Genomic DNA, 23,853 nt, shown 5'->3' with positions numbered 1-23,853 from the left:
CCACCCGCAAGCTGTGAGGTCATCTTCTGACCACAGCAGGTCATGGAGCGCAAGAAAACAGGAGCCAACCTCACGTGTGGACTGACAGGAGAAAGGCTAATACAACACCCCCTCCAAATGATGCTGCAGCACAGTGGCCTCAGCTCTGGGTAAAGCCACCGGACAGGGTGACTGTCCTCATTCCTTATGCTTCCCTTAGTGATGTCCCCGGGCATCTGCTTAAGCCATGAAACCAAGGACGTCCAGTTTAAAAATAAATCAAGACATGAATGTAGAAGTGCTTAGGGAGTAAAGAGTGCCAATGTCTGCAGCTTACTTTAAAATGTATCCAAAAAAATAAATTTGATGGATACAAGTCCAGGAAGGCCTGTGATGAAGCCAACACAGGAGAATGTCGATGGCAGAGGCTGGGTGGCGGGTACCAGGGGGTGTTCCCTGTGCAGGCAGAACCAACCGGATACTGGAGGGATACTCCCACCCCAGCACTGGGACCTGGTGGGCTCACTGGGGAGGGGTCCCCATCAACCAAGACGGAGGGACACACTTCCCAGGGGCACGCCCAGCAGATGTATGCTTTGTGACCAATACTCCATGAGCAAGTAAGTGGGCAGGGGCTAAACTGAGGACATCCCTGCTCTGCCCAGGTGATAGTCAGTGGCCAAACCCAGTTCAGTCCCTGACCAGGGAACCTAGGAGTTTTTTGCAATTCATGTGTCTCCTTGACCTCACCTCAAGGATTAAAAACACATGTGAATCCATTTAGAATGGATAAGTAAGGAGGTCCTACTGCACAGCACAGGGAACTATATCCAATCTCTAGGAACAGAACATGAAGGAAGATAATATGCTGAAAAGAATGTATATATACCTATGACTGGGTCCCTATGCTGTACAGCAGAAACTGACACAACATTGTAAATCAATTATAATTTAATAAAAAACAATATAACCCCCCTCATCTGAATTCTTCTTCTTTTTTTTTTTTTTTTTTTTTTTTGGCTGTGCCCATGGTATGTGGAAATTCCCAGGCCAGGGACTGAGCCCAAGCCACATCAGTGACAATGCAGAATCTTTAACTGCGAGGCTCATGCATGGCCGTGAGAACTCCAACACCTAAATTCTTTAAATCATCCAACTGTGATTTGTGGATTTATTTGAGTGGCGCTGAAACCTCATGGTCAACCACAACCCTTTTCTGGCCGAGGCAGAACAACCTTCCAGGGTTTGAGAGAGGAGCAGGGTGGAGGACAAGAAGGCCCAAGGGCGTACTCTCCACCGTGGCTTCTGTGCCATCTCACAGATTGTTTTGCATCCTGTCTCCGAGTCATTCACTAAGAAGCCCATGTCTGTGTTTCCCTCACCTGTCTTTCTTAGAAAATCTTTACTTTCTTCCTTCCTGTGTGTCTTCTCTGTCACCTATTTCGAGGTATGAACAACTATCATGGCTCACCCTGTCGCAGGCAGGAATGTAGCAGTGAGAAGGTGATGATGCTCTACAAGGGTTTAGAGAGCACGTACTGTGTGCTGGGCAGCACGGAGCCACCATGGGGCAGGTGCGGTTGGATAAGAAGCTGTCCATGTTCTGGAAGAGTAGTCTTGGTGAGCACATGCGATTTGGATTCTCCCCCAAGGATGTTAACCACACACTTGCTTACAATGATGTTCTACCAACCTTCTCTCCCCACTGACTTGCATGGCCATGAGAACTAGTGTGTTATCTACAACCCTGGAGATGTGTGGGTGAACTACAAAAAAAAACCCCCCACAGGGCCACAGATAAATCATCTCTCTCAAGGAGAGGACATTCACAGAGGACATTTTAAAGAATACTTCCTGGGCTCTGGCACCTTTTATTCATCACACACATACAGCTGCTAATAGGAACTTCCCTTCAACATGAAATAGCCCAGGAGAATGGGGCATAAGGGGAGAAAGAAAAGTCAAGGGTCACTGACTTGATGCCCTCACTTTAAGGCTGAGGGAACTCAGCACAAGGAGGGACAATGTCTCTTCAAGGTCAGTGGTGGAGCTGGGTCCCCTGATCTGGAACCTGAGAGTTTCCCACTAAGCAGCACTGCCTCCTGGGGGCAGGAGAGGGCAGGGAAGGCAAGGAGGGAGATGCAGGGCTAAGTGGGACATCTCTAGGCACTAATCAAGGAGTCTGAACTACGTCCGCCCTCTCCGTGAATGTGACTTGATGCTTGCCCTGCAGGTCTTCTCAGCGCTTGCCTGCACAGGAGCACTGAGGGAAGCAGAACAGGAGATTTACACACCAGCGAATTTTCAACATCGAAAGTTTCAATTCCCAGCAAGCTCAGACATATCAAAGCCCCATCACCCTGCTGCTCATCACAAACATATGTGGAACTCAGAAAATATGATGAACCAGTGAATATAACAAAAAAGAAGCAGACTCAAAGATGCACAGAAAAAACTAGTGGTTACCAGAGTGTGTTGGGGGAGGGCAGCATAAGGGTAGGGAATTGAGAGGTACTGTTACACATAAAATAAGGTACAAGGATATACTGTTCAACACAAGGCATATAGCCAATATGTTATAGTAACTATAAATGGAGTACGAACTCTAAAAATTGTGAGTCACTATATTGTACACCTGTAGCTTATATAATATTATACACCAACTATATTTCAATAAAACAAACTATTAATAAAAAAAGATTTCAGGCCTGGGGCTTGACCAGAAACTGAGTGGACTTGACTACAAAAACGTAGGAGCCAGAAAGGGATTGTCCTATAGTGAACAAGGAGTCAGAAAACTCTGCCCCTCAGCCCAGGATGCAATGGAAGTATCAGGTATGAGGGTGATCACACACTGCTCCTGAAATGTGGGTACCCAAATTTAAACTGACACTTCAACCTAGAATTGCATATGTGGCTGAACACTCATTCCAGAGTGATAGTGAGATATATACCTTTGCAGATATAACCTAAGAGAGCTTCGTTCCTACAGGCCTTTGCTGAAAGAACTACTAAAGGATGTACTTCAACAAGACGGAAATTTAATCCAGTAGAAAGGAGTGAAAATAACAGGAAGCAAAGAAATTGTTAAAGATGTGGTATAATCCAAGTATCAGTGCTAAATAGTAATAAAGTGGAATTTTAAAAGGGGTAAAGAAGAGTAACAAGGATGGGGTGAGTGTAGAAGCTGGAGGGAAGTTTGTGCCCTATGGCATTTTCTTGTTCACTTAAGAACCACTCTGATTAACTGGGCTCCTGCATCTCCTGTCTCCCCACCACACTAGGGGCAGACCCTTTCCTCCCAGCCTGGGGGCCACAGTAAGTACTGCTGTGGTGGCCTCCTCAGCAATCCCCTGGGTGGACCTCCACTGCAGTCCTCTCTGTCCGAGACAGCTATGGTCACAGTGCTGCTCCTGGTTCTTGAATGTGCATTCTTTGAACTCCTATGGAAAGAACCAGACCCCCATGGGGTAGAGGAAAGAGACCCACAATGCCCAGAGCATGACTTCCCAGGGATGGGGCTCACTTTGCTCCTGGTACAATTTGAGTCTGAGTTTCCAGACTCTTTCTTGGAGCTTCTTCACATTGAGCATGAATATCTGAAAGAATGCTCTGCAATGACAGAAACGATCTATACCTGCTCTGTTCAATAGGGGAGGCCCAGCCACAAGTGGCTGCTGAGCACCTGAAATCTGACCATGAAAACTGAGGAAGTGAACTTTACATTTAATTTCAGTTATTTTAAATTTAAATGGTTAGATAAATTGATATCACTCATATGTGGAATCTAAAATGGCACAAATGAACCTAGCTAGGACACAGCAGCAGATTCACAGACATGGAGAACAGATTTGTGGATGCCAGTGGGGAAGGGAAGGGAGTGGGATGGACAGGGAGTTTGGGGTTGGTAGATGCAAACTACTACATTTAGAATGGATAAGCAATGAGGTCCTGCTCTACCACACAGGGAACTATATTCAGTCTCTTGGGATAGACCATGACAGAAGACAATATAAGAAAGGGAATATATATATATATATGACTGGGTCACTTCACTGTACAGTAAAAATTGGCACAACATTGTAAATCAACTATATTTTTAAAAAATGTAAAAAAAAAAAAGAAACTTACTAATTGAAAAAATAACTTGCTATTTTTTTTTTTTCTTTTTAGGGCTGTACCCATGGCTAGGGATCAAATCAGAGCTGCAACTGCCGGCCACAGGCACAGCCACAGCCACAAGGGATCCGAGACATGTCTCAGACGTACATCATAGCTCACGGCAATGCTGAATCCTTAACCCACTGAGCAAGTCCAGGGATCGAACCCACATCCTCATGGATTCTAGTCGGGTTCGTTAACGACTGAGCCATGAAGGGAACTCTGAAAAAATAACATGCTTAATGCACAAAATTTTATGTCTAACTTTGGAGAGGGGGACAAAAGACCCTCCCCCATTGACAAAACTCCTGTCCTAGAATATACCACTCACCCCCCTACCCCTGGAGCCCACACCCACAGATCCCAGTATGTGTCTGGCAGGAGTGGATTCTCTGTACATTTCTGAGGATTCATTTTAAAAGCAAAGACCAACATGGATGGAACTAGAGACTCTCATATTAAGTGAAGCAAGTCAGAGAAAGACAAATACCATGTGATATCACTTATATCTGGAATGAACAATGAACAGCCCAAATGAACCTTTCCACAGAAAAGAAAATCATGGACATGGAGAATAGACATGTGGTTGCCAAGGGGGAGGGGGAGGGAGTGGGATGGATTGGAATTTGAGAATAATAGATGCAAACTAATGCTTTTGGAATGGATAAGCAATGAGATCCTGCTGTATAGCACTGGGAACTGTATCTAGTCACTTATGATGAAATATGATAATATGAGAAAAAAGAATATATATATGTATGTATAACTGGGTAACCTTGCTGTACAGTAGAAAATTGATAGAATACTGTAAACCAGATATAATGAAAAAATTAAAAATCACTATAAAAAATTAAAAGCAAAGACAGCACAATGCCTGGCATACAGTAGGTTCTCAATAATACTTGCCAGATGAATAAACATAAGGCTGAAATTCTAAAAAAGGGGCCTAAGAATTCCTGGAGATGGGCTCACAGATGTTCCCCTCCTCTGTGATGCAGTCAGAGTCCTTACTCTACGTGGCTCTTGCTAGCCCCAGCTGTGATCACTCCCAGTGACATCTCAAGGGCAAAACCACTGCCTGGTTCACCGCTCATACTCCACCACATGGACAGGCCTCACACACAGTGGGTGCGCCCTCAATGTTGGCTGACACCTGCCTTTTTTGTCTCTGGTGCCTCTTGGGCGTCCTCAAGGAGCCAGCCAGACACACACAATGGCATTAACTCCAGCCACGTCTGCCCATAAGCCTATGACACCACAGCTGGAGGGCTGCTTCTTATATCTGCTGCGACAGATGTGGCAATGCCCCCCCCACCCCCGATCAAGGTCATTTGATAGGTATCTCCACTTCTTCCCTCTTGACTCCAAACTTACTCTATTTTCTGGCTCTTTCTATGCCCCCGGGGATGTGTTGTTTCTTGACGTCTATGAGGAGGGGGCTGGAAATAAGAAACAGGAAAAGATTGGACCCTGCCCTCTAGCAGCTGCTCAAGGTCACACAGTGGGTGAGTGAGAGGCAGGCATTCAAAGGCAGCTCTGTTTGACTCTCCAGCTCTCTGCTCTGCTGCCACCAGGCTCTGCTGAGCCTCTGTTGTCTGCACAACCTTCTGAAGTTACAGCTTTCTTCATGCAAGTCAACCTTTGCCCAGAAATATTCAACAACTCCCTATAGACCATGATGAAATCTTAAACTCTTTGGGCTGGACATCTGATGTTCCCAAAGAAGGGGCCTCAGTCTATTGTCTCAACTGTATTTCTTGGGATTCTGTTACAAAGCCTATCCTATAGCCACATTGAACTACTTAAGATTTCTTTCATATATGTAGACTTTCTCATCTTTGTTTATCTACAAATAGCCTTCCCCTCTCCATCCTTGAAGGATCAAATCAAAGGCTTCCTGTTTTTAAAAGTCTTCCCTGGGACAAACAAGTATAAATAATTTTGTTCTCCTCTGTTATATCTAAACCACCATATGGTACACACTCACCCATCTACCCATCCACTTATCTACTCACACACCTACCCTCCCACCCATTCACCTACACATCCACCCCCCCATCTACTACCCATCCACCTACATACCCATCTACAGATCCACCTTCTCATCCAGTATTGATTGGGGGCCAAACATGTGCGAGGCTTTGTGCCAGGTGCCAGGGAGTCCACAGCGAATAAAACACACAATTTTCCCCTCTTACATGGAACTGACATTCTAACTGAGGAAGACTAACAGTGAGGCTTCAACAAATGGACATGAGATTGTTGCAGACAGCCGTCAGCCCAATGAATAAAATAAAATAGGGGGCTGGTTAAAGTCAGGGGGTGGGGGTTGGTGGGGATGTTTGAGCTCAGCTGATGAGAGATGACTTTGAAGCAGAGACCTGCAGGCTGAAACTATCAGATGAATCAGTGGTCCAGGCTGACAGGGCCTGTGGTAGGAAAGGACCTGGGATGCCCAGGGCCATGTAGGAGATGGCACCAGGCCACAGGGGGCTCCTCAGCCTTGGCCATGGTGAATAGTCTGGATTTTAATCCTAGGTCAAGGGGAAGCTGCTAGGGGTGGTAAGCAGGAGAGTCAGACTTCTGCTCCTGGTCATGAATGAGTGACTGGCCTTCCCACCATGAGCTACTATCAGAGTAGACAAAAATGTAGAAGGCAACCATTTTCAGGCAGTAGACAATACACAGGGCAAGACTGCCATCCCTGAGAGATAGGAAGATCCCCAGAGGGTTTTGCTGAGCTCTCTGCTTGGGGACAAGAACTGGTGCCTGAGCAGAACATACAGTCTCATTGGGCTGAACAGGCAAGGCCAGAGTATAGGGTTGCTGACTAGCTGGAATCTACAGTACCAGGCACCAGAAAGGGGGAGTGGTGCAGAACAGAGGCCCAAAATGTCCACATAGAGGTTCCCCACAAGGCTGTGGCTGACGGCTAGGCTGTAACCATCCAGGGAGAGACCACCCAAGGCTCTCTAAATAGCACTAGCACTTTCTAGATAGCACTGGGGTTGAAAGTACAACAGAGACACTAGAAGCCAGACACTGTCAGGGAAAGAAGAGTGCCAGGCGGTCAGGGCTCCTGTCCTGCCAGAGTGAGCAGATCTGGCCGACCCAAGTATTCACCTTTGATACCTGGCTGAGACACAGAAAGACCTACTCTTAGGCAGAAGAACCATGTCCTAAGGCAAGGTTTCTCCACTGTGGCACTATGGACATGTGGAAACACATAATTCTTTGTTATACAGCTGTCCCGTGAACTGTAGGATGTTTAGCAGCATCCCCGGCCTCTACTCACTAGATGCCAGTAACCCCCCAAGTTGTAACAATCAATGCGTTTGCCAACATCCAAGTGTCTCATGGAAGGGAAAATGTCCCTGGTTGAGAACCATCATTCTAGAGTAATCACTATTCTAGATCCACCCTAATAAAGCCTAAAGCCAAGCCCTGACAAGGTCTACAGGGGAGAAAGAGCTTAGAAACCTATTAAGTCCTATCCAGTCCTATAAAATTAGAAGAACTTGGGATTTACACAGATTCACACTAAAAACCAAATTGAACCTATATAAATTTTATGTAATCAGCCAGTAACTGAACTACCTGTTAAAATAAAAACTAACACTCTTCAGAGGAAGATAACAAAAATCCAGAATATCTACAGCATATTACCCATAATATTCAGTGAAAACTACCAGACAGGCAAAACCAAAACAAAACAGAAAAACACTATTCACATGCTAAAAATGTTAGATTTAGCAAAGAATATAGTTATTATAAATATATTCAAAGCATTATAAAAAATATATTCAAAGAACCACAGCAGGTAGTTGTATGATGCAGGATTCCTTTTTCAGAGTTCCCTTGGTCTGCCGTGTTGGGAAGAGAGTAGCAGTGAGTAAGAGGCCTACTTTGGAATATGGAGGCTATTCTATTACCCTAGAGGTGGTTTGTACCTTGGTTTAGGCTTTATTTAAATTAGTGTGTTCAACTCTGGTGGGTACTCCCAAAGTGGGGCATGGATGAATTAGAGCAGATGAGTCAATAAAGATTAGGCATATAAAGGATGAATGAATGTCTCAACATTGGGACCCAGGTGAGTACAGGGTTGTCCCAAAGTAGAGGTGAGGAGTTTCCTTGTCACAGAAGGGACCAACTGGTGGCTGACCAGGGTACTACAGAGGGGATTCCTGCAACAGATGGGGACTGAACCTGCCTGATGCTGAGAATCTAGGATTCCTGCAAAATAGTCACATGGGTCTGAGATGCTCATAGGCCCCAGAGCCAGGATTTCCAGCCCAGTGCTGGGCAGAAACAGAGTGAGCCCAGAAAAATTAGATGTGACAGAAAGTTTCAACATTGCATCCTTTACATGGCTGAATCAGACTCACCTGGGTTAAAGCGCTAGCTGTGTAAACATGACGCCAGTGATTTAACCTGTTGGAGCCCTAGCTGCCTCATCACATTAGGTCATAGGTTTTAAAATTCTCAGGACCTATAAACTTTTTCTTTTTCTTTTTTTTTTTTTTTTTTTTTTTTTTTGCTTTTTAGGGCCACACCTGCGGCATACGAAGGTTCCCAGGCTAGGGGTCAATCAGAGCTGTAGTCGCCAGCCTACACCATAGCCACAGCAATGCAGGATCAGAGCCGCATCTCTGACCTACACCACAGCTCACAGCAACACCGGATCCTTAATGCTCTGAGCAAGGCCAGGGATCGAACCCAGAACCTCATGGTTCCTAGTTGGGTTTGTTTCCTCTGAGCCATGCTAGGAACTCCCTCTCAGGACCTATAAAATAGGACTTTTCTCATGGTCATAGGGCCTTAAGGACTTATCTGTCATCAGAATTTAAGGTACTTATACATAGCACTTAGTTCCAAGACTAAAACATCACAAGTTTCAACACCTACATGTTTGCTGATTGAGTGAGATGGATAAATTAAATAACAAGTTTGTAAAGCACAGTACCTGGCATGGAGTCAGTCATCAAGATACGATAACCAGTAACCAGTATCACTACTCATATGGGTACCTGAGCAGCCCTTCAACCACAAAGACTGCAGATTAATAAGGTGCCACTAAAATTGTGGAAAACTAAGAGTCACAAAACTTCACCCTGAGGAAACCTCTGGCTGGAAGAACTTAGGTGCCCAGCAAAGCAGAGAATTTCATTTCAGTGGCGTGTACAGGAATTCTGATCCACCAACAGGCAACTCGAGGAGCTTCGAGTAAAGAAGAAACATTCACTACTTATAAGTGCATATAATGTTAGTAAGATGTCTCTAACTCTTGCTGAGTTTACCTAATGACTGGTAGGAATACACCTGTGTCAAGTGAATTCCAACCCCTGCACAGACCTTCACCACTGTTCACACTTACCTTATCGTGTGTCTTTCCTAAGAGGCTGTCATCTTCTTGAAGACAGGTACAATGTGTGATCTGATTCTGTATCCCCTTGCTTGGTACTAAGTAGACCACAAACCAGCATAGTGGAGCTGGTGACCCCCAACCCAGGATCAAGTACACCAAAAGGAAACTGTGGGGGATTTTTAATCCCAGGCAGCCCCTCTGTGAGTGAAGTTGGTGACGTTTTCAAAAACATCCAATATTTTTGAGTCAAGGCCAATTTTTAAAATTTTGGTTTGAACATCTAACAGCCAAAATGCCCGTTTTCCCTTGGGTCCTTGCCTGGAATCAGAGTACACTGCCACCGGGTGGCAGCAATTCCATGGTCAAGTCCCCGAGGTTCATCAGGTAGGGTTTTCAACTGGGGTCTTGTTTCCCTGATTTGTACTCCTGTGGGGTGGGGAGGAGGAGAGAGATGGTTTTCTGAGAGCTCTCCCTGTTTGGGCAGCCTTGTACCCCATCCCCAGGATCTGGACGCCTTAGGTGCAGGCTTCAGTTCCCTCCAGAGAGGAGGCTGACTTGGGGAATTTGCACACGCCCTGGGAAAGCAGACCCCGCGACTTGGATCTGTGACAGTCCTTTCTGTTCTTGCCCTGAAAACACACACTCGAAGTACAATGAAGAGTGAGAGTGGCAGGAATCTGGGGCAGGGAAAATGTGATTTCCTGCAAGAGCCCCTTCACTCCCCAAAGGCTGAAAAGGCAGAAAATAAAAATTTCAAGGGGAAAAAAAAATGGAGTGGAAGCACTTCACACTTCAGAGAGAACACACAGCTGACAAGGAAGACAAATAGATGTTTAGAAAATTATAACAGACCACGGAATGCAAATTGCCAGGGGACAAAGGCGGTGAGCTGCTGTGTCACTTCAAGTGCTTGATGGGAAACTTAATTTACTGGACCCACAAGAAAGGTGCTCGGTTCTGAGTTCAAGGCCACCCTCTTGGGCTCAAACAATCAACTATAACTATTGCTTTTTGGTGGAGAGACAGGCACACACACACCAACATACCCATTTCCTGGCCACCACTGACACAGAAAGAAAAAACATTATAGCTCACAGATCTGGTGCACTGGAGGTTTTTAGATTTCTTGCTAAAGCAACAAAATCTTTCTTTAAAAACCAAAGCAGCTCTGGCTCTTATATTCATCCAGGAAACATTTACTGAGCTATTATGTAGCAGGCACTGAGCTTGCCAGGGACTAGGCACACAGAGGTGGGCAAAGCATGGCCCACCCACTTCCCGACCCTGCTTCCAGGCTGCCTTCTTATGGAGTTCCTCCCTGCCTACCTGTTGAACACTGCAGCCCTTTCCCCCAGCATTCTCTCTCTGGGGCCATATATTGTCTCCGTGGTTTTTGCCACCATTTGATGGACTGCATCTTTTATTTGTTTATTTTGACTGCCTTCTTGTCCAACAAGAATATCAATTCCATGAGGCAGGGATCACTGTTTTGTCCATTTTGTAATTCTATATGCCCAATACCTATAATAATCTCTGATACAGAGAAGGCACTCAGTAAATATCTGCTGCAAATAAATGGACAGCAAATAAGTCATATAGTCTATATATATATATATACACACACACACACATACACTATACACATACACACATATATACATATATGCATGCATAATTCATATATATACTCACGTATCTGTGTGTGTGTATATATATACGACATATAATTATATGATTATTTCATTGCAAATATAATAGGTGATTTGGAAAATAAGTCCAGGGTGCATGGCTGGCAGTTGAAACACACTTGCCTGACCAAATAATGTTTAAACTGAATCCTAAAGGGTGAGTGCATGTTATTCAGGCAAGGTAGGGGGAGAAGGGCGTCTGAGGAAGAAAGAATGTGCCCAGTGGAAAAACAACCTGTGCGAAGGTCCTGAGGAGGAAAGGCCCATATCTGGAATTCCAATGGCTGTAATGGTAGAGGAGAGGAGTGAGGAGGAGGCAGCAAGGAGGCCGCTCATAGAGGATCTCAGAGGCCCCACCACTTGGATCTTATTTCAAAGACCACAGGGAACCCCAGAAGGGGTTTAAGCAAAGAGGTGCACATCAGATTTATATTTCAAAAAGATCGCTCTGCTGCTGGATGGGGAGTAGCCGAGAGGGGTCAAGAGCCATTTATGGAAGGCCAATTAGGAGGCTGCTGTATTCGTCAACTGGGAGATGGTAGTGACCTGAATGAGGCTGGTGGCACAGAGGCAGAGAGCAACATGGATGGAGTTGGGGGATCAGACGGAGGCTGGAGCCCATCAATCCGCCCCTCACAGGTGTTTGAGGGTTCTCCAGCTCAGGGATCAGCAAATTTTTTTCTAGAAAATGCCAAATAGTAAATACGCTATGCTTTGTAGGTATGCAGGAAAGGGTTATTGTCACAGGCCTGACGTTGCTCTCCAGGAGGGCCTGCTTGCACTGGTGCCTGGAAACTCTGCTAAGATGCTCCCTACGGTACTAAGTGATATGGCTGTTCTGTATCCGTGGGGTACTTAGTTCTGCCACACCAGCCTGCCTGGGCTGTTTATACAAACAATGCAATTTATGGTGAATGACTGCTTTCCTGCTGGGAGTCTGGAATCTCAAGGACTATGTATATAATGAAGGAAGAAAGTACATGTGCACTTAATAAACTGTCCCCATTAAAAACCTGGACTCCAAGTCTGGAGCAGGCTCCTCTGGGCAGAAGGGCTACTACCCACATGCTGCTTTTTGATACTGACAGGAGGCTGTTCTGTGATGTTCCATGCAACCCCTCCTGGCAGGAGGGAGAGACACTGTAAGCCTGGTGTGGATTCCTCCAGACTCTGCCTGATGTCCCTTTTTCTCTCACTGATGATGGAACTAAACCGCATCCAACGGTCTAACTGCTTCTACATCTTGTGAGCCCTTCTTTTTTTTTTTTTTTTTTGTCTTTTTGCTATTTCTTTGGGCCGCTCCTGGGGCATATGGAGGTTCCTAGGCTAGGGGTCGAATCGGAGCTGTAGCCACTGGCCTACGCCAGAGCCACAGCAATGCGGGATCCGAGCCATGTCTGCAACCTACACCACAGCAACACCGAATCGTTAACCCACTGAGCAAGGGCAGGGACTGAACCCGCAACCTCATGGTTCCTAGTTGGATTCATTAACCACTGCGCCATGACAGGAACTCCTTATGAGCCCTTCTAATAAGTTTCTGAATGTGGGGTGGTGGTGGGAAGGTCTTGGGACTCTTTTTTATTTTATTTTTGCTTTTTAGGGCCGCACCTGCAGCATATGGAAGTTCCCAGGCTAGGGGTCGAATCAGAGTTGCAGCTGCCAGCCTACACTACAGCCACAGCAATGTAGGATCTGAGCCACATCTGAGACCTACACCATAGCTCATGGCAACACCAGATGCTTAACACACTGAGCAAGGTCCGGGATTGAACCTGCATCCTTGTGGTTCCTAGTCGGGTTTGTTAACCACTGAGCCATGATAGGAACTCCCTTTGGACCCTTGATATTATAGGCGGTCATGTGGTTTCTGCCTCAACTACTCAATTCTGCTTTTGAGTTGTGACCCTGACAATAGGTAAAAAAATTAATAATACCATGGCTGTGTTTCAGTAAGACCTTATTTATAAAAATGGGCAGAGGGCTGAATTTGGCCTATGCCTCATAGTTTGATGACCTACAAACCAGCCTCATGGAAAACTCAGGGCTCTCCAAACCTACTCTGGAAACCACTGATTGAATTCGCCCTTACGTGTCATCATGGGGAAACTGAGGGCCAGAATGACAAAGAGAGGAGGAACTTGTCCAAGGTCACTCGGGATCAGTGGCAGAACCAGAGAAGGAACTCACATCCTGATTACCAGCCCAGTGAGCATTCCTCGCTCCAGGGGACCACTCCACAGAACAGCTTGCAGGTGAGTGCTGGCCTGGGAACCAAGGAAGGAACTGGTAGGAAACTGGGCAGCTTAGGGCAGTTGGTCTGAATGATGCACTGCCCGGCCTCACCTTTGTTCTCCGTGGGGGTGTGTCTGCGTGTGTACTCCTGTGTATATATGTAGGGCTCCAAGGACTGGGTTTTTGCAAACTTTTCTGATCATCAGTATGGCCGCTGAAGCTTTTTTTTTTGGCTGCAGCATGTGGAAGTTCCCAAGCCGGGGATCAAACCCACACCACAGCAGTGACCCAAACCACTGCAGTAATAATGGTGCAACTTTAACCCACTGTGCCACAAGAGAACTCCTGAAGCTTCTTAACAACACAGATGCCCAGGTGCCACCTCAGTCCCCTGACAATGCATTTCAACATGTGCCAAGGTGTTCTGAGGATCAGCCAGGTTTGGAAGCTCTGGGAGATGCTCAGGACTGGCTGTCGCTGAGGACCAGGAGAAGGAAGCCTGTGAGCAGAGGAAAGAACAGGATGTTCATCCTGGATCAAGGTAGAATTCGTGGACCTAACAAAAACGTATACACCCGTGATTCTGGAAATCTGTTTTCCAAAACTGCTTCTTCAACTGAGCCTTTGTCATCAGAGCTTGGAGTTGGTGAGGCCAACTGTCAGGAGCTAATTTCCTTCTTCCTAGGGATTCTGCCTGCAACTCAGGCAGCAGCCGGCAGGTGCTTGTTGGGGCCTAGGCCTCAGGGCCCTCATGGCATGGAAAACTGAGACAGAAATGAGCACACGGTCCCACCCCACCGTCCACTTTAATTCACTGTAACTAGCTACCCCTGAGCTGCGAGAACCAGCATTCCACAAGCACTTCCACCCACCCTCTCCTAACAGGGGGTGACCGAAGCCACAGAAGACCTGAAATCTCTTGCAAGCCTCATGATCAACTGAATGCAGAGTCCACCTTCTACTGCATGTTCTGTTTGTTTGTTTTCATAGAGAAACAGATGCTTTCCCACCCACTCAAGTATCTGTGAGTATGTAGTTCACACTCTAGAATTGCCTGGAGGCCTTTCAAAGACACGGATACCTGGGACCCACCCCAGAGAGTTTGTTTGAATTGGTCTGGTTGTGCTCTGGGAACTAAGAGTTTCCAAAGCTCTCTACGAGTTTCTAACAAGTAGTGGAGGTTGAGAAGACCAGGGCCCGTGAGGTGCTGTGTTCACCTTCTGTCTAACACCCCCCAGGCACACCCTGCTCCCTCCCCGAGGAGAGGCTTCGGCATCACCAGTTCTACCTCAGATTCAAAGGGCTGATGCCTTTCCAAAGACAACTAGCAGATTAGCCAGGTGACCACTCATTTTCTTTCTGGGAGTTACCCCAGCCTCTGACAAACAGACCCAATTTCTCTCAGAGATGCACAACTGCAGGGATCTGCTTTCCTTGGTAGGGAAAAAAATATATATTTTTATTTTTACTGACTAAAGTTTAGCATTTCCTTCAATTACAAATACAGGTGACCGACCACAGTCCTGCACGTGGTAGAAATTCACGTGATATTTTCACATCACGGTACCAAGATCTCCAAATATCATTTATGCTCATCATTTGAAATCATGGAACTTATTCACTTATGCTGATCTTGCTATTTAATGTACTGATAAAGAAGCCCATACATTGCCATGTCACAAATGTGCCTTTTTTCATGCTTTGGTGATTGTATTTCAATATATTCGATTCTCCATGTATGAAATGCCTATATTGAAAAGTATTATTCTGAGAAAGGGGCCACAGACTTCCGACTACTCTGTGGGTGTTGAGCCTCCATGTAGAAGGCTTCCCAGAGGTGGCAGGAAGCTCTTACCTGTGGGTCGGAGAGCCGGGAGAGGTCGGGGTATAGGTAGAACTTGATGCCTTCGGAGGCTCCGGGCAATGTGACCCCTCGGATCAGGAGGATCAGAAGCATGACATAGGGGAATGTTGCGGTGACATATACCACCTGCCCAGGAGAGAAGAGGAAAGAATCAAGAAGGGGTGACAGTGCTGGGCTACCTGGTAGGCCCCTAACTTCTAGCAGCACAGAGGGCCACCCTGTGCAGCAGTAAGAAGTGAGCCCCTAACACAGCCTGTTCTCCCACCACCATCCCCTTCAGTCCAAGTCTCAGTGAGTACCTACTGATTGCCTTCAGCAGGACTGGATCAGTGCCTCCCAATCACTGTCTGCCGCAACCAAAGAAAGAAATACATACACTATCACAACCCCATATACCCATGGAGCTGGAACAGTATGTTCCACCTTACATGTGTGATGCCTCTAATAATTTCTATCATACTGTTTCTTTTTTTTGGGGGGGGGGTACACTCATGGCATACAGAAGTTCCCAGGCCAGGGATCGAATCTAAGCTGCAAGTGCAACCTACACCACAGCTGCAGCAACAACACCAGATCCTTAACCCACTGTGTCATGGCGGGAACTCCCCGCTTCCTTTTTTAAAAAGCTGCTCATGATCCTTTAAATTCATATTGCAATTCACCAATGGTTCAAGGGCCATGATTTTTGAAAATCACTGGTCTTGATTTTCAAAACAAGAAAAATCAAATCTTCATAGCCAAAGATGGGATCGGAAAAGACAAGATGAAATAGAGAAGGGAATGGAGGGGGAGAGACGGAGGGAAGCTGCTTAGGGTGGAAAAGGCCCAGTGTCTTCCTGGATCAGTTCAACGTGGTCTGCTTGGAAGCAGGCGATCAGACCCAATGAATGTGAGATGCCCTTTCGGCCCATGGACTCTGTGTAAGAATCAGGCGTGAAGAGTTCCCGTCGTGGCACAGTGGTTAACGAATCCGACTAGGAACCATGAGGTTGCGGGTTCGGTCCCTGCCCTTGCTCAGAGGGTTAACGATCCGGCGTTGCCGTGAGCTGTGGTGTAGGTCTCAGACGTGGCTCGGATCCTGCGTTGCCGTGGCTCCGGCGTAGGTCAGCAGCTACAGCTCTGATTTGACCCCTAGCCTGGGAACCTCCATATGCCACGGGAGCGGCCCAAGAAATAGCAAAAAGACAAAAAAAAAAAAAAAAAAAAAAAAAAAAGAATCAGGCAGTGAAAGAAAAAAACTTCCTGAGCTTCCTTGAACAAAAGCTGCTTAGAAGGCAACAAGCAACACCCTGACAGACCACACAGGAGTTCCTGTCCTATATCAGGTGCCCTCTGAACTCAGTGGCCCCTCCCAGTCTCATTTTTTCTCTCTCATCACATTCTCTCCTCCAACCACTTGCTTCCTTCCTCTCAGTGGGAAGTGCCTGTTCCATCTATTTAGAGCAGCGACTTTTAAATATTTGGGATTGGGGGGGACAGACCCTTCTGAGAATCTGATGACAGGTGGACCCTCCCTCCCACCCCAAATCTGCACATTCACAGACATGAGCACCAGCTTTCACATGGTCCCAAGGCTCAGATTCCAGGACTTATGATAACCTGAATTCCTCCATCACTGCTGGAGCCTCAGCCCTTTGCAACACAGGGTTTCTTTTACCAGTGGTTCAGGCCTTCACTTTACTCATTTATTTACTTACTCACCCATTCACCTACTCACACACTCACTCAAACATCCCAAACTCTCCTACACACCAAGCACTGAGCTAGACTCCTGAATTGCAAGAGTCACAGGATGGAAGTTTCTGAAGTGGAGGCTTCTCTACAGGAAGAAAACATAGGTGTGTATGTAGGTAGATAACAAATGCACTGTGTAATCAAGGGAGCACAAAGGACAGTGGAGCACAGAGAAGGGAGTAGCTAAGCTCAGGAGCAGTCAGGGAGGGCTTCTCCAAGGAGGCGATATAGGTGTTGGCCTGTAAAGGATGAATAGGAGTTTAGGACAGGAGAAATGGAGATGGAAGGAAGAAAGAACAAAGAAAATCCTACTACACGCCAGGCACTTTCCACATGACAATAGAAATTACCATGTTTATTCATCACTTTCACACACCAGGCATTTATTCTTCAGATAGTTATGGTTATCCTCTTTTAAGATATGAGGAAGGTCACAGAGAGCACTGCTAACTCACCTAGGGTGGCCCAGGTAATGTTGGAAGATGCAAGATTCACAAGGAGGCCTGTCTGACTTCAAGGTCACGTAATCAACCATCCGGCTACATATGTGACTCTCATGACAGCAACACAAATCCGGTGTTATTTTCCCCATTTTTCTAGATGTGACTCTCAGAGAAGTTAAGTCATTTGGTTGGTAAATGACAAAGCAGAAATTTAAACTCAGTCCTCAAAAATAGGAAACAAGAACCAGCAGGGGCTGGTGTCAATGGGTGCCACTGACACAACCTGGAGTCTGGATAATCCCAGACACTGTCTTTAACCTACAATGACGATGACGGCACCACCCTCCGTCTAACCCAGCCCCCCTCCACTAATTTCAGCATCCCTGTTCCCAAATCAACCACCAACTGACACATCATGTAATCAATACATACAATCTCTTATTGTCATATATATTGTAACCCAGATGAGGTGAAGGCAAGTCAAACATATAATGAGGCCAGCAGTCGACATTAATAATAATAATGATGATGACGATGATGATGATGATGGTGATGATAATAAATTGGAGACCAGTGAGAAATAAGGGTTGATGACTCCTTCCCAGAGAGCCAAGAGCAATATTAAATCTTCCCTTCCCTTAGCTTTTTTTTTTTTTTTTTTTTTTTTTTTTGTCTTTTTAGGGCCGCTCCCGTGGCTTACAGAGGTTCCCAGGCTAGGGGCCTAATCAGAGCTATAGCCGCTGGCCTATGCCACAGCCACAGCAACACAGGATCTGAGCCTCGTCTGCGACCTTCACCACAGCTCATGGCAATGCCAGATCCTTAACACACTGAGTGAGGCCAACGACCAAACCTGCAACCTTACGGTTCCTAGTTGGATTCACTTCCACCGTGCCACGATGGGAACTCGACTTCCCTTAGCTTTGTGGGCACAATCTATCACTGATCTTCACCATTTCTTATAAATTATTGATTTTTCTTCCTTCAAATAACCCCCCCTTCCATTCAACTAACTTATACCTATGAAGCTGGGGAGACTAGAATCTATTGCTTTCATTGTATAATTTCTACTTCTGTCTTTGTTGTATGGCAGCAGGTTAATTATGTAGAATGCCCGGGACCCAATTAATGATATTTCTGGAGCTTAAGCCCCCATGGTTAGAAAATTTAGGGAAAATAGTGTTACTCTGTAAAATATAAGAACAAATGAAAATCATAGAAATTTGTCCTTCATCTGTGGGACCATCTTGATGTGATTAAACTTGTTGGTTATGTTCTACCCGGTCTGTATAGGGTGGACTGGGCCACTGGCATGCCACTAGGGGTCATGTATAAACTGGCCAGAAAGGCACCCTTGCCATGCCCTTGGTGACACTCAGAGCAGACTGCTCCTCAGGCAGGGCAGCAACAGGATTTAGTGAATGGCTGATGCTGCTGCTGAGATAATTCCACTGTTCAGAGTTCTATGTGGATGCTCCACTTCTATATTACATTTAGGAGAATTGCACTCCCTCCACTGGTAACTACACTCTCCTTTTTACACACATGTTATGTAACTATAAGGGAAATAGAATATGCAGGTGAACTGCCCAAAGACCACACTGCAGATGAGTCAGGCTGCCAAAATAAAGCCACTGGCTGGCAGGCGTTAGCTAAAAAATTCCTTTGTAAGCCGACATTTGAGAGCCCTTGAGGCAGGGTACAAAAGGTGGCTCAAAGGCATCATTATGTAATACACACAGGTGGAGAGCAGCATGAAAGGTGAAAGGCAATGCTGGCCCAGCTCTCTGAAAAGCCCCTTCCAATCTGTCTCCACCCTCAGCCACCCAGACACAGGAACAGCACCTTGAGTTTTTCCTGAGAGCAGCTGCCAACTGTCCAAACAATCCAGATCTTGTCCTCAAGAGCTCCTGCATACATATGGCATGCACACTGCCATATCCTTCCTGTGCTCCTGCCAGACATCGCTATTCAATCAGAATACTCTGCTGCTAAGCCTGAATGTGACTCCAGGCAGCCAATTATCAGCTGGGGAGAAACCTGCTCTCTGCTCCCCTTGCTCTAGCCCACTTTTCACTCATGCCTTCCCAGTCATTAGTTCTGGCTCTCAAAACAGTAAGACCAGGTCTTGTGCTCAAGGAAAGAACTGCTGAATGTGTGGGCCTGTGTGAGGTGACTGGGGTCATGAACACACCAGAGCAGCAGTGAAACAAGAAGGAGGCTAGAGTCAGACTGGAAAGTCCCTGTGAAGGGCTTTGACCTTTAGTTCTAAGTGGGATTGGAATTGGGTCTCCAAGGCTAAGAAAGAACAGGGGAGGTGACTTGGGCAAGGAAGGTATGGGACCAGCCAAGGATGTAGAAATGAGCTCAGACACTGGTCCCTGGGATGTTGAGGCATCTCCACCTTGTCCTTCCAGGCTCAAGGTCAGTCCCACCGCTTTTCTCAGCCTCCTCCACATCCCAGCAGTAGCATCGTCCTGCCACCGTGACTTTCAAGAGTATCCTGAATGACAGCCCTCTGCATCCTCCTCATCAGGGCCCTTCATTACCATCCCTCTCAGTCACTGATGGCCCCAGACCATGGTCCAAATTTTGAAAATAAAAATCTGGCACATGTCTTCCTGCTCCTCTGAGTCTACCTCCCAGCCTCATGCTCAGGGCTGGCTGTGGAGATAGAGAAAGGCTCGGCTGTGAGGCAGGGACCCTGGGCTCCAATCCTAGCACTGCCCCTACTTGCTGTGCAACTCAACCAGTCTCCACCCCTCTGCTCTCAGCTGTGCCAGGTTCCTTGCCACTGGGGAACGTGCCAGGCCTCCTTCAGGCCTCCCTGCCTTTTCATGCCTCCCTTTGTCCAGAATATCCATCCCCGGCTCCTGGGCCACCCACGGCGTTTGTCCGGGTTGTGCTTGAATCCCCATGAGGCTGAGGACTCCTCAAAGCCAGGGGCCCTGCCTTCTAGCTGTGGTATTGTTGTCCAATCAACTGTCCACATCAGGCAGCAGAAGGCCCCCATGGTAGATGTGAGGCCCCATGTCAGGAGCCACTCTCTCGACTATAAATCAAGCCATCTGTCTTGCCCTCCCTGGCCCCCATCCCAACCATCCCCCAGTCACTCCAGCATCCTCCCAGAACTTTATCTGTTCTCCATCAGCTGTTTTGTGGCCTTTTAAGTTTAAGATTTCTAGAATGGAAGTTCCAAAAGGAAAGGGAGTTGTGGCTTTTACCTTCCCTGTTGCATCCACAGTGCCCGGGCTGGCACACGGTACATACAACGTGCTCGATAAATATCTGTTAGAGAAACAAATCAATAGGCTGATAGCTGGACCCTGAGGTTAGAACGCAGGTTTCTTCAAAACAGCACTTGTGTTCTGTCCTCTTGAAATGCTAGAGCCATGCAAAATGGTGTTCTGAAAATTACAGAGATTTTAAGGAGTATTTCATCAATAAGGAAACCATGGGAGATTTGGTTTTGAAACACAGACCAGTGTTTCCTTGTGATGGAGGACAAGGAAGTTCAGGTGCAAAGTTCAGTTTCAAGCTCTCTGAGGCCTCAGGGATTTTTCTGGAAGAGTAGGGTAGGGCTCAGGCATTATGCTAAATTATGCAGGGTTTGGTTATGGGCATAATAAGATCAGTGACAAGGTACCATCAAGCCCAGCTGTTCCTGGTCACTGCCAGTTATGGCCTGGACCCGGAAAGGGGAGGTGTAGGGGAAGGAGGGTCTTGTCTATCAGATCTCTCCAGCCTCTGAAACTAGACTCCTGACCAAAGACACCCTTTGTTTAAGAAAGAGTTTTTTTTTTTTTTTTTTTTTTTTTTTTTACTATTGTTTAATTTCCTTTCAGCAGGTCAAGTTCCACTGAATATAAAGGTTAGCACAATTGGTGGTAATTATACTGTATCCTGTTTTAATTGACTCTAATTGCTCATTTGCATTTCAATGCTGGAATTGTGGGGTGTTTTCCCCTACTTCCAGGACATAGCTATTTATTTCATAGCAGGAGGTGGGGGGTGTCTGATGACTAAAAAGCCAGGGAAGTTGCAGAAGGACTGCCCATCCCTACTTTTTCTAGGATAATGAAGTCATTGGAAAGCTGAGCATTGTTCAAAAGGGGCTGGGCTAGCAGGGTGCTGTGGAGGCAGGGACCCAAGACCACAGGGTCAGAAGGTACAATATGCTGGACAGCTTGGACAAGTTCCATACCCTCTTTGGGCTGGCATTTTACCATTGATGAAGAGGCAGGGGTAGACTAATCCAAACGGCTATCATTCTTAACCACCTTGCCAATTTTTTGCCATACACACTTAATTCTTTGTATTATTTACTTAATATTTTCTATAAGTCAATATGCTCTTTTACATTAAATAAATATATGTAATAAGAGGACTGTGAATTGCCGCTATAAACTAAAAGCCATTATCTCTTACCACAAATAGAAGGTAAATGCAGACATAAATGCACTGAAGATAAAATGTGATTAAATTCTAGCCTGAGCTAGAGGCTCTGAGCCTGAGCTGTGTTCTCTCTTTGTTCCAAAGCAAGAGTATTGCATTTAGAGTGGATAAGCAATGAGATCCTACTGTATAGCACAGGGAACTATATCCAGTCACTTATAATGGAGGATAATGTGAGAAAAAGAATGTATATATATATGCATCATGTATATATATGGGTCACTTTGCGGTACAATAGAAATGGACAGAACACTGTAAAACAACTATAATAGAAAAAATAAACATCATTTAAAAATTAAAAAAAAAAAAGCAAGAGTAGCAAGTGTCAGAGAGGGGCTAAAAAATCAGCCAGTTTACTGCACCTTCTGCCTTCAGACACATGAAAAGGGAATATTGTTTCATTATGTGATTGGATGTCCTTTAATCTGGGTTCACTAAAATCATCCCATGGGCCACCAGGAGAAAGAACACTTCCCACATTTGTGAGAAAGACAAAATGGATAATTGCTGAGGTCTGTCCCAACAACTGCAGGGATTTCTAGAACACAACCCTTTGCAAAGAATGGGGGACTCCTTGGAGCTCTCCAGGGTCCTGACACTGATTTGGGCTGAACCTTCTACCAGCCAGCTATCTGAAGCTTGGAAGACACTGCTATTGAGCACCTACTGGGTGCTGAGATGTGTCACATAGTGCCTGTAAGTGATCTGCATACCACTTAAGTAAGTTCTATCCTCACTTTGGACAAAAAACAGGACTGAGAGAGAAGTGGCTTGCTCCAGGTCACCAAGCTGTAAGCAATCAGAAGTCCGCTGTCTCCACCACATGTGCTATGCACCCTGCCACAACCCGCCCAGATATACCTTCCTGTTTTCAACTCCTGTTTTCTCCTCTGATCTTAACCTCAGGGGCCCAGTTTGTCTGACTTTTGGGAGCAACTCATCATTGCTCACTATCCCAGGCTGGGAATTGCTGTGTTAGCCCAGTCTTCCCCCATTTTTCTTCCAGCATTGCTTGCCTCTGAGTCTGGGTTACATCTGTCCATCCATATGATGGGAAAGCATGGTACTGAACATACAAAATCCTTACAGAAGCATTGCTATGAACACCAGTAGATTTTTCTCAGTTTTGGATTTTGAGAGAGCACTACCTGAATTGCCAGGAAAGAACTCTACCAAATAAGACAGCAAAACCTGCACTACTGATCTCCAGGAACAAGAAGCCAGGAGAATGAGAATCTGGGAGAAGAGACTTGTGGCTGCCTGATGGGAGGGGGAGGGAGGGGGAGGGATCGGGAGTTTGGGCTTATCAGACACAACTTAGAATAGATTTACAAGGAGATCCTGCTGAATAGCATTGAGAACTTTGTCTAGATACTCATGTTGCAACAGAAGAAAGGGTGGGGGAAAAAATGTAATTGTAATGTATACATGTAAGGATAACCTGACCCCCTTGCTGTACAGTGGGAAAATAAAAAAAATTATAAAAAAAAAGAATGAGAATCTGAAGAAGGGAGGCCACCATAGACATTTCTGGCCTCTTTACCATTTTTAGAGGTGTTCTTAGGCCATTCCAACAGAAACAGCAAACGAAGGAAAAACATTGTCTGTTTCAAGCAACCAAATTCTAAACAGGTGGAGGGAATCATGTTTTTGTAAGAAAATAGTGAATATCTTCACTATTCAAGTGTGTAAGAGTACTTTAATAATGCAGCAATATTTCCATGAGGAGCTAATGTTTTAATTTTGGGGCAATGACAATGGTTTGTCAATAGCACATGTATGGAGCCGAAAAAGAACCTACCAAAACATTGGCCTGTCTTAGGATCCATATTTCATGGCATCCTCCCTGAGCTGGGCTGAGGAGGAAGTGGGGAAGGGGACAAGGAACAGGATTAGAGCTGGGAGGCAGCAAAGGCATGTGGGATGACT

The 23,853-nt window shown here is 45.9% G+C and overlaps 1 protein-coding gene across 2 annotated transcripts in view; it reads right to left on the bottom strand.

The window, feature by feature from the left end:
- SLC6A11 (solute carrier family 6 member 11) overlaps window positions 1–23,853 on the bottom strand; it is a 117,806-nt gene that overhangs the window by 41,805 nt on the left and 52,148 nt on the right. For both annotated transcript variants that reach the window (XM_021069338.1, XM_021069339.1), the window contains exon 6: window positions 15,284–15,418. In XM_021069338.1, the coding sequence (XP_020924997.1) occupies window positions 15,284–15,418 (135 nt within the window). The remainder of the gene's footprint in view (window positions 1–15,283; window positions 15,419–23,853) is intronic.

Source organism: Sus scrofa, chromosome 13 (genome assembly GCF_000003025.6).
Source record: "Sus scrofa isolate TJ Tabasco breed Duroc chromosome 13, Sscrofa11.1, whole genome shotgun sequence".
NCBI lineage: Eukaryota > Metazoa > Chordata > Mammalia > Artiodactyla > Suidae > Sus > Sus scrofa.
This window is presented reverse-complemented; position numbering and strand designations above follow the sequence as displayed.